Raw genomic sequence first — 11,968 nt, forward strand, 5'->3', positions numbered from 1 at the left:
CGTGTGTGGGCCACCCACCCACCCTGGCTCTATGTCGTCCTATTTGAGCACATTTTTGTGGCCGTGCGCATGCGCGGAAGGGGCTCATGCGAGCGAAGTGAGTGCACATTTGTGCAACGTGCATGCAAACTTTTGTGAACTGGTAAGGAAGGTAAGTGAAAACCACACCTGGCTGAGACAGAAAGACAGCCTTAACCAAAGCTGCCTAGTGAAATGTAATGTTCACAGTGACATCTGATTCTGGAGCTTCTTGGCTCTTTGGTAGTCTGTTACACCAACACCATTGTTTGCGTTCTCGTTCAGAATTTGTAAGTGGCAAGTATTGCTATCCCTCAAAATTTTTCAACCTATTCTTCCCATCAATGATAATTGTAGGTTTTTCCATCTTTCCAGATCTATTTCTATTAGTTTTCTCACCTTGTAAGTTATCCTCCTTTAGCATTACACACCTTGATGTCAATTAAATCCCCAAATATTTCACTTTTTTCACTACCTGTATGTCCAGTTTCCCATCAACTCTGTTTTCTGTTTTTCTGTCATATTTTTCACCAAAATTTTTGTTTTATCTTTATTAATCTTCAAACCCACTACTTCTCCACATTCTTCTATTATTTCAACTAGTTTTGGCCCTTTTTCTACTGGATCCTCCATAATAAACACCAAATCATCCACAAATGCTTGTAATTTATATTCTTCTTTTTTGATTCTGGAGATTCTTGGCTCTTTGGTAGTCTGTTACACTAACACCATTGTTTGTGTTCTCGTTCAGAATTTGTAAGCGGCAAGTATTGCTGTCCCTCAAAAGCTTGTAACATGTTAAATTGATTTATGCATGGAGCCATCTTTTACAATGTATCAGTGAAAATCTTTTAAAACTTTACTTAGGCTGGTCTTTGGCTTTAGAACCTAAGAAGGATGGTTTTTGCTCTAAATTTTTACCTAGAGATAAACATTAACTCAAATAAAATTTAGGCTTTTATATATATATAAAATGTATACAAATACATACATGTAACACAAATACATATATATATATATGTGTGTGTGTGTGTGTGTGTGTGTATTTGTGTTACAACCCCTGGTATGCCTAAATATGGGAGGAAGGTCACTACTCCCTCTTTCTGTCCTTCGGCTCATCACAGAAGACCATGCAGGCAGAAAACCATATTTTCATTTTTAATGTTGCCTTTTTTTTAATATATATTTGTGTTGTATTTGTACTGATAAATAAATAAAGGGAGACTAGTATAGATCTATTTCGAGCTAATTAGCTCTCATCAGCTAGCCATACCCTTACTGGGATTTGAACCTGGGCTGTATTATATCTTAGGCAGAAGTCTTAGCCACTAAGCCACAGGCTCGCCTCCTTATCAGTTGAGCCAGGGAAATAGGTATGTATTTGTGTTACAACCCCTGGTATGCCTAAATATGGGAGGAAGGTCACTACTCCCTCTTTCTGTCCTTCGGCTCATCACAGAAGACCATGCAGGCAGAAAACCATATTTTTATTTTTAATGTTGCCTTTTTTTATATATATATTTGTATTTTTTTAATATATATATATATATCCACTTTTGGCAAGTCGGATAGATTCACATACAACTTGGCTTCATGCATCATGCCATGTCAAACCAAGAGGACGTTGGATAATTTGTGACTCAACAAGCTGTAAATATTCAGCCAGTGTTGACATAGCATATTGGGTGAACCAGCCATTTGGTCCTCAGACCAGATAATTCTGGATCTAAAAAGAAGTGGCTACAAGTTTGAGGGACGCGGTGGTTCAGTGGCTAAGACTCTGAGCTTGTTGATCAGAAAGGTCAGTGGTTCGAATCCCTAGCGCTGCGTAATGGAGTGAGCTTGTCCCAGCTTCTGCCAACCTAGCAGTTCGAAAGCATGCAAAAAATGCAAGTAGAAAAATAGGAACCACCTTTGGTGGGAAGGTAACAGCGTTCGGTGCGCCTTTGGCGTTGAGTCATGCCGGCCACATGACCACGGAGACGTCTTCGGACAGCGCTGGCTCTTCGGCTTTGATACGGAGATGAGCACCATCGCCCCCTAGAAGACTAGCACAGATGTGCGAGGAGAACCTTACCAGTTTGTTAAAGTACAGTTAGAAGCATAGGACTCACTAAGGCCAAAGGGCTTTTTCTGCTGTTCTTTCTTTGCCTCTGAAAGGAGGAAGACGTGGAGCAGCTGGTGAAGAAGACGATGGCCCTGCAGACAGACATTGTGGAACTACAGAGAATCCCACAGGGCCGAAAACAAGGGAGCTCCTTGGATGATCTGTAAGTTGTGGCTTCATGGTACTCCTTATCTAGCAGTCATAACTCTGCTTAAAACAAGGATCTGTTCCAATAGCCATTAGTTGGGAGCAACAAAGGCCTCCCCCCCCCCCAAACATTCTGTATAACGAATAAGTTGTGTTCATATAATATACCTGATTCCGCTGTTCCATTAAGGCAAATATGTCTGGGCACCGTTTGTTGTTGTGAGTGACAAAGTCATGTCCGACCCATTGCGGCCCCATGGACAACATTCCTCCAGGCCTTCCTGTCCTCTATCATCCTCTGGAGTCCATTCAAGCTCTCGCCAACTGTTTCAGTGACTCCATCCAGCTCCCTCCTTCTCTGTCGTCCCCTTCTTCTTCTTTTGCCCTCCATCTTTCCCAGCATGAGGCTCTTCTCCAGGGAGTCCTCCTTCCTTCTCATCAGGTGGCCAAAGTATTTGAGTTTCCTCTTCAGGATCTGGCCTTGTAAAGAGCAGTCAGGGTTGATCTCCTCTAGGATTGACCGGTTGGATCGCCTTGCAGTCCAAGGGACTCCCAGGAGTCTTCTCCAGCACCAGAGTTCAGAGGCCTCCGTCCTTTGGCCCTCAGCCTTCCTTATGGTCCAACCTTCACAGCCATACATTGCAACTGGGAAAACCATAGCCTTGACTAAATGCACTTTTGTTGGCAGGGGGATGTCTCTGTTTTTTAGTCTGCTGTCAAATTTGCCAGTGCTTTCCTCCCCAAGAGCAAGCCTCTTTTAATTTCTTGGCTGCAGTCCCTATCTGTGGTGATCTTGGAGCCCAGGACAATAAAATCCATCACTGCCTCCATTTCTTCCCCATCTATTTGCCAGGAATTGAGAGGGCCTTCACCCGCATCAAGAGGCTCTTTAGTTCCTCTTCACTTTCTGCACCTATGATTATAAGGGCCCTAGTCAAATTGTCTCCTAGGAAAGGCAGCTTTCTTAGATGAGATCCTAGCCACCACAAAAATGGTCAGGGAAGAGAAGAGTAAAAGAAGATAATTATTTTATTTATTTGCTCAAACATGTCCAACACACTTTCTTCCTCCTTCTATTTTTTCCCCACAACAACAACCCTGTGAGGTGAGCTGCGAGGGACTAGCCCAAGGGTTATATAGATCTGCAATAGCCTTACTATGATTAAAATCACCGTGGATAAAAGTTAGGACTGAAACACGAGTATCCAGATGGAATCCCAAAGCACCACTGTTTTAGAAGGATTTTTATAGCAACTTTGTTCAGTGTTGGCCACTAGATCACACGGTAACCCTTTTATTAACCCTTTTGTTTCTGTTCATTGGGGAAGTGGATTAAGTCTGCAGCCCCAGGTTGATTTTGACTAAAACTGACTCACTTCCTGCCGACCAGAGGTAGAAACCATATCTATTGCACACTATAGTTAATATATTATCTGAACAGAACCGTAGAAACTTTTGGGACATCGAAAGCGCATTGCAACTGATTTCAAACAATATTCGAAATTTTATTCTTCAATTTTTATTTTCAATAGGGAGAACCAGGCAAGAGAGTTGTACCGGAAATTGAGAGAAAAACCAAGAGGTAATATTTTTTTAACAGCATTGGAATCTTGCTCCGTAGTTTATTCCAAAGACCACTTTATAAAACCAGAGAGAAATATCCAGATGCAATTTTCAAGCATAAATCTTCTGTCATTTTAACTCATTCCAAACTCCCCCTTACCCCCAAATTTCTTAATCTGGATTTTATTTTACAAAACATAAAGTATTGCTGTTCTCCTAGGCAGACCATTTGACGTAACTCACTTCTTTTTTTGTGAAAAGGATGGTACAAATCTAGATTTTTGTCACTGTTTTCACCAAAATAGAACTGATTTCTAAATAGTTTTAGAAAATACAAATAAATGTCATCGGCCCTAAGATATGTAACAAAACGTAATTATGCCATGTTTGAGGCAAATAGGAGTCTTCCCTCAGAGTTTGGTGACAGGTGACTAATACAAATTAAGGGTATAATTTTTTTTTTGTTCCTGAACTCAAAGAGTAAGGCATGTGCAAGTTGTTTTAAGCAGCTACAGACAAGTTCTTCTTTTGCATGCTCCACAAAAAACCTTTTAGAATAGAAAACACAGCATCATCAAACTACTGAACTTAACTTGACTGTTGCATTTATTTCCTTTTGTGTGACAACCCAAGACTTAACGCTTGGGAATTATTGAAGCTGGTGGGCAAAAAGCATTGAAAGCTACCAGGGTAGCACAACTGCTCTTTGGCCCTCTAGCAATGGCAGAATTTAGCAATCTCTCTTTCATCTCTTCTCCTCTCTAAAATAGTTCATGGTGTTTTGCACGCTTCTCATTGTTCTCCAGATCAAAGGACTAGCGGGGACAGCCAAGAAGTAGTTCGATTGCTCCTACAGGCAATCCAGACCTTTGAAAAGAAGATCCACCTCCTTTATGTTCAGCTCAGGTAAGACTCTCAAAATTGTTGGCTGGGAATTTGGAACATAGTGTACAGCAGCAGGGAGTGTGTGGGGGAATAGTGTCAATACACAGAGAGCTAAAAGTAACCGTAACCTTCTGGCCTCCTGGGATGCAGCTGCTAATGCCGTGTTTCCCTGAAAATACGGCCTGTCCTGAAACTAAGACCTTGCCACATTTTTCGCATGGGCAAAAATATAAGCCCCCCCTGAAAATAAGCCCCCTGGACAACCCCCCCCCGGCCCACAACCATAGAGCGCAGCCAGCCCCCAACCATAGAGCGCACTCCTAGAGCAGCCGCTGCTGGAAGAATCGGAAGCCAAGTTCCGGAGTTTGGAAGCCAGAGAAGAAGTTATGCTCGGAGCGTGGCAGCAGCAGTGCCCTGGCCCTGCAGAAACAGCTGGGTCAGGGCATGGGGAGGCTGAGAGGCATGCGAGCTGGGGGCAGAACAGGCGCTTGCGCAACCACCCTCTCCAGCCGGGCAGAGCTCCATGCACTGACCTAGGGGGTATCCCGAATGTGCCAAGCGGCGGGAGCTGGGGGGCGGGCAAAGCACCACGTGGCTTGGCACCTTAGGGCTACCCCCTAGTTCGGTGAATGGTGCTCTGCCCAGCTGAAGAAGGGGTTTGCCGGGCAGCTGCTCGTGAGTGTGGTCGCCTCATGGCTGCTTCACCCCTGAGGCTGTGGGAGCCCGCTCTCAAGGGAGCAGCTGCCCGGCAACCCCAAAACAATAGGCCCTCCCTTGATAATAAAGCCCAAGCCATATTTTGTGGGTCAAACGAAAATAAGACCCTGTCTTATTTTCGGGGAAACATGGTAGTTGATTTGATTGTCATTTTTGCAGTAATACAGTGGTTTGCAAGCAGAAGGCCCTGGAACTATTTCCTAAGGTGGATGAGGTGATGACTCTTATGCACGAAGATGAGAAAACAGTTGTTCGGCTTCAGGAGAAACGACAGAAGGAGCTCTGGAACCTCCTGAAAATTGCATGTGTGAGTAAAATCTCACTACAGGTAATCCTCAACTTACATTTGTTCAGTGATCCAAAGATACTTTTTGAAGAGGCAACTGGACTTTCCAGAAAGCCCAGTGGCCTCTTGAAAAAGCACCTTTGGGACAACCATGACCCGCATGACAGAGAATCTTCATAGATATTTAGCTATGCAGAGTTGAAGAAGCTTCTTGGATGAGGAGTAAAATGTCTTCAAAGAAAAACCAGAAAGCCCAGTGGCCTCTTGAAAAAGCACCTTTGGGACAACCTGGATGACTGAGAATCTCCATAGACGTTAGTTCAGTAACCATTCAGAGTTATAATGGCACAGAAAAATAGCAATAAACAATAGTACTTAGATTTATATACCGCTTCACAGAGCTTTCCAGCCCTTTCTAAGCGATTTGCAGAATCAGCCTATTGTCCCGCAACAATCTGGGTCCTCATTTTGCCCACCTCGGAAGGATGGAAGGCTGAGTCAACCTTGAGCCGGTCAGGATCAATCTTCCTGGCTGTGGGCAGAGTTAGCCATGCATTCTAACCATGAGGAAGGAGAAAGGGAGGAAGGAAGGAAGGAGAAAGGAAGAAAGGAGGGAGAGAGGAAAGAAGGAAGGAAGGAATAGCAATAGTATTTAGATTTATATACTGCTTCACAGAGCTTTCCAGCCCTTTCTAAGCGGTTTGCAGAGTCAGCCTATTGTCCCCCAATAATCTGGGTCCTCATTTTCGGAAGGATGGAAGGTTGAGTTAATCTGGAGGCAGTTAGGATTGAACTGCTGGCAGTGAACAGTGAATTAGCCTGCAATACTGCATTCTCAACCACTGCGCCACCATGGCAAAAAGTGACTTATGGCAGTTCTTCACACAACCATTGCAGCATCTCCATGGTCATGTGATCAGAATTTGGATGCTTGGCATCTGGTTGATATTTATAAAGGTTGTAGTGTCCCAGGGTTACGTCGTCACCTTCTGACAAGCAAAACCAACCAGGAAGCCAGATTCACTTAACAACCGTGGCAAGAAAGTTCATAGACTGAGGCAAAGCTCACATGTTTTGCATGGCAGCAGACATTTTGGACTCAGTTGTGGTCACAAGCCAAGGACTACCTATATCTAAATCTACTTGATGGGAAATGCTTCAATTCCATAGCATTGGCAAAGAAACAATTAAGAAGCGCCATGTTGATTTAAGGCATCCCATTAGCCTACCCAATTTCCAGTTGGCATGTAAAAACACCTTTTGTTTCCCTTTCCCCTTCCGCAGAGCAAAGTCCGTGGTCCAGTCAGTGGAAGTCCAGATGGTATCAACATATCGCGTCCTAATAACCCTGGTCAGCTGTCACTCCAGGTTACAACTCCACAGAATCATTCAGTGGACTCTGGGGTTAAAAGGTAATGGTGAAAATAGTTAGCTTCCAAATTGGAATATCTGGCCCTGCAGTTGGTCAACTGAAGTTGTCCAACTGGTATTTAGCTGCCATTTACATCGTTTCAACTCCCAACTGCTTCCATTAATCTTTTTGAGAAAAAGAGCTTTGGTATCCTATTCCAAATTGGGTCTTCTTTGAGTTGAACTTTACAGTTTAGAAATAGTTTCCATTGCTGCCTTCTGGGATTTCTTTTTCTTTCTTTCCTTCCTTCCTTCCTTCCTTCCTTCCTTCCTTCCTTCCTTCCTTCCTTCCTTCCTTCCTTCCTTCCTCCCTCCCTCCCTCCCTCCCTCCCTCCCTCCTTTTCCTTTTCCATTCTTTCTTTCCAGTTTACCTTGAAATTAGCCTTCTGTCCAAAAAGTCATCTGATCCAGTCTCATTTTGCTGTTTGAGGTGAAACGTAGGCCCTACCTGATATGTCGCTTCTCAGTGGGTTGAGGGAGGGTCCAAGAATGGGTTGTCATGCCCTTTTCTGCTCAGAGACTGAGTCATCAAATTGTAGCCATGCCTCCGTGCCCTCTCTGCCTGGCTCGTTTTGACAAAGACACAGCTGTGGATAAATGGCCTGTTCTCTAACCCTGCTGCGCCCTTGGACTACGGATCTCCCATCTACATGGTGGGTTTGGACCCTCCCGCAACCCCTGAGAAGCAACGTATCAGGTAGGACCAACGTTTATTCTCCAGTGTGGTTGTGGAAAGGTCCAAGAATGGGACATACCAAAGCAGCAGTCCTAAGGACGGGGAACTGACTGGTCCAGAGTTCAGGATGTAGTGTGCACTCTCCTGGGCAAGACTGAATCGAAACTGGGGCCAGGCAGAGAGGCACGGAGGTGTGGCAACAATTTGATGACTCTGTCCCTGGGGAGAAAAGGACATGACAACCCATTCTTGGACCCTCCCACGACCACACTGGAGAACCAAGGTCAACCAGGGGCTGCCACCTGGCTTCCAGAGTTATTGCGTCTGTTCTGTTTTGCATTAAGAATTAGTGTTCTTTCGACTTGAAGCTCCAATCAAAAGCAGTTGATCCTGTTTGCAGAAGGGGGACAAGTCAAAGGCAGCAGTGCAGGATCATATAATGCAATATAGAAATATCTCAGTCTTTTAACGCTTCGTCCAGGAGATAAGAGCCTTCCTGAGCACATTATTCAGTTATATTTCTCATGCATGAAGGCAAATATTCGTGTCCCAGGATCCAATCTGGGTCGGGCACCGGGACCAGAGGTTTACTCTTCCGAGCTTTCACTTACGTTGGAGCCCATCTCCAGGGAACTTCTCTCTACTGGAATGTGGGCTACACTATGCTTCGTTTTTATGCAGTGCCCTCCTACTGGACGATTGTTGGGTTGATGGGCGGTAATTGGCTGTTTTTCCTTGGCTCCTAAGTACTTGATAAGCTGGTGGTAAATCAGCACTGTCGACTGACAAGAAGGAGCATGTTTCCCAGGCTTCAATCATTTCCCTGACTATCTTTGTACCTGCTCGGCCAACAATCTTAATAGCTGGGAAATTGAAGTTAGATTTCTGCCTGGCTTTGTAAAGCAGAAATGAAAACAAATTTGAGTGGGAAGTGCTACTGCTTGCCCATTTTCAATCTCACAGATTACCGGCCTCAAATAAAAGGTTTTATTCCCTTTTAGTACGTATTATGCTTTTGCTCTTAAACATCTGCAGATGTCATTGTCTCTTGAACCCAGATGGTTGGCCTAAAATCAACTGCAGCAGCTCCTTTTCAGCTCCTGTTTAGAACCTGCTTAAAATGTGTATCTCCAAGTTCTGATACACAGGACAGCAATCCCATTTTGGCACATGGTCCATTCAATGCACTTTGCACGTGCGCGCACACACACACACACACAAAACACCCTCAAAATAGAAGCAGCTGTTGGAAACCAGGCTGCCAGATATGTAGCAGGGCAGCATTACTGAAATACTTTCAGTTCATAAAGAAACTTCTTTCCCCTTTTTTGAAAAAGAGATAAGGGGCACTTGGATGAGTAACGTGATGCGTGACACAGTGAATCGGATTGATATCTAACTGTGATTTATATTTAGACATCAATGGAGATCTCTAAAGGGACGCGGTGGCTCAGTGGCTAAGATGCTGAGCTTGTCGATTGCAGTTCAGCGGTTCAAATCCCTAGTGCCACGTAACGGAGCGAGCTCCCGTTACTTATCCCAGCTTCTGCCAACCTAGCAATTTGAAAGCACATAAAAAATGCAAGTAGAAAAATAGGAACCACCTTTGGTGGGAAGGTAACAGTGTTCGGTGCGCCTTTGGCATTGAGTCATGCCGGCCACATGACCACGGAGACATCTTCAGACAGCGCTGGCTCTTTGGCTTTGAAACGGGGATGAGCACCGCCTCCTAGAGTCAGGAACGACTAGCACATATGTTCGAGGGGAACCTTTTCCTTAAAGATCTCTAAAACCAAACTTATGTGCTTCAAGATGCCAAAATACACGGAACACAATTCAGCCATTTTATTCGGTTGAAAATGTATTTAAATGTCTGATTATAGATTCACGGTACCAACAGGTCCTTTGGGGCTTAGGTAATACATACTCACGTAAGGGGGGAAAGCTAGTAAATCATATGTAAAGAGTAGCAGATTTTGGCTGCAGCTCATGAAGGGAATACTTAGTTTCATTATGAGTACATTAACCAAAAAAAATGTTTCACTGTTTATGCAACACAGGAGTGAATTACTGGTTCTCGATATCTTTTTATGTATATTTTTTAATATTCTGCCAGAGGGGAAAAATAATAACATTATGGAAAATAAGTACTATTTTAATTGGGCTAGTACAGACTTCTTACAGTTGAAAACTTTGCTTGCTCTTGACAAAAGTAAGCAGTGAGTTAGGAGGGTGGCCTCTCTTTTCCCCAATATTTTGCCTGTGAAATGTCTTTATAAAGCTTCCTTTTATAATTTTGTCTCTTAGTGAGGATCTTCTGGTGGAAACTCACAGCCTCTGCAGTCAGCTGGAGAATGTCATGGTGGATACAATGAAGGATCAAGAGCACAGCTTTATGGTAAGTTCTGGTCCTCTCTAGCAGATGGGTGATGGGTTGGGAGAAAAGTAATAAGAGCCATTCTCACTTTTCAGCCAACTAGTTATATAGAATACTGCTTAAACAGAGATAGAAAATAGAAAAGAAAAATTAAAAAGAGGAGGGGGAGAATTTACTTAATTCACATATCTATTGGTCTATCTCACAACCGAGCGTTTTAAGGCATGGAGGCCACATCCAGCCCATGGGCTGTTCCGCTCTGGCCTGGGGTAGCAGGCATAGTCTTTGTGGGTGGGAGTAAGTGGGAGACAGGGCGTCAGCCTTCCCCAACAGACTTGGTTTCTCATGTGGGAAAAGTAACCCTTGGTTTCTCATGTGGGAAAATTCACCTCTGGTCTATATATGTTAACTAATGCAGAGTACATTAATAGGAACGTGCATTTTCTTTCTATTTAGACTTTGGACTGGAGTTGGCTGGAACTTCCAGCGGAAGAAAGAAAAAGACTAGAACAAACTCAGATGTGAATATAATCTTAATTTAATCACATAATAATTAACTTTCCATCATGTTGATGACCTCACCTTAGTGTAAGTGCTGTTCTTGTTAAGAAATCTATACTTGAAGCCTACTGGGTGATCCTAAGTCTTGTATTTGATTCTTACTCTACTGTAATATAAACTGTGTTTTTCTGTACGGTTTTCATTGTTCACCTGATAGTGCCTGTTTCCATATTACTGCTTAATTGCAGATACTGAAAACAGTTGGCATACATTTTGTTACTCGGAAGTACACAAGAAAAAAATATCTCCATTTCCAGCAAGAATGTGGAGCATTCTTAACATGAGGCTTCCACATATACAATTCTGTTAATATTGCTCTGGATGTATTTGTGGGACAGAAGCTGCATTTATTTCCACCAGAGCTGGGAACTTCATTGATGTAGGGACAGAGGCCAACACATCAGTCTCTCTACACACAATCTTTCCTCCTGAAGTCATTGAAAAGTTTGAACGGCATTTGCAGGGGCTAACTACAACACTCCCAGCATCTACTTTTACAGCTTTCTCAATGGACATTGGTGTCAACAGTTTTTGGAGAGAAGTAAAAATCTCATCAAAGAAATAAAAAGATACAGTAACCAAAATAAGGCTTTGGTAAGTGGTAAATTTACCAGACTTCTTCAATTGTGAATGGGCAAAAAGGTTTTGGTCCCCTCTAGCCAGGTTTTGTATTGAGTTATGGTTAAAAATATTGAAAGCGGTGAATTTCAAAATTCCTAGGATTTGAGAAACCACCAATATTCCATGGTTCAATTATTCCCAGTGATACATTTTTTTCTAAAAAGAGGAATAAGTGGATACATTAAGCTTACATTTTAAAATACATTATTAAAAGATAACACTTTGTGCCTTAAAGTCTTTGCCTGAATCTTTTTCCCAAGTCAAATGTTTTGCAGGTCTCAGATCAGTTTAAAAAAATTAACTGTCCTCCAACTGCAAAAAAAGGATCTCATTATTTTTTTACAGTAGACCCATGATGGAAAAATATGTATTGTTGTAAAAAAGGCTATAAATTACCAATTTCAATACAGAAATAGACTTAACACAGTGGCTATTTTATTGATTTATTTGTTAAGCAGTATTAATTGATAGTATCTGAAAGGCACACATTGTCATCATGCTATTCCGCGAGAGGGAAATAGCAAAAAAATAATAACATATGCCAAATGGTGAGTGTTGCTATTCAGCATGTTCTTTCCTCCAGTGGTGAAGAAAAGGTCA

At 42.9% G+C, this 11,968-nt stretch overlaps 1 protein-coding gene across 1 annotated transcript in view; it reads left to right on the forward strand.

The window, feature by feature from the left end:
• Nucleotides 1-11,602, forward strand: part of IKBKB (inhibitor of nuclear factor kappa B kinase subunit beta) — a 46,117-nt gene extending 34,515 nt beyond the window's left edge. Inside the window, exons 15-21 of the mRNA XM_081960758.1 lie at nucleotides 2,179-2,288; nucleotides 3,805-3,854; nucleotides 4,642-4,741; nucleotides 5,597-5,744; nucleotides 7,008-7,135; nucleotides 10,117-10,207; nucleotides 10,643-11,602. Of these exons, the coding sequence (XP_081816884.1) occupies nucleotides 2,179-2,288; nucleotides 3,805-3,854; nucleotides 4,642-4,741; nucleotides 5,597-5,744; nucleotides 7,008-7,135; nucleotides 10,117-10,207; nucleotides 10,643-10,711 (696 nt within the window). The 3' untranslated portion in view covers nucleotides 10,712-11,602. The remainder of the gene's footprint in view (nucleotides 1-2,178; nucleotides 2,289-3,804; nucleotides 3,855-4,641; nucleotides 4,742-5,596; nucleotides 5,745-7,007; nucleotides 7,136-10,116; nucleotides 10,208-10,642) is intronic.
• Nucleotides 11,603-11,968: the final 366 nt, after the last annotated feature.

This window comes from Natrix helvetica, assembly GCF_964273705.1.
Source record: "Natrix helvetica genome assembly, chromosome: 8".
NCBI lineage: Eukaryota > Metazoa > Chordata > Lepidosauria > Squamata > Natricidae > Natrix > Natrix helvetica.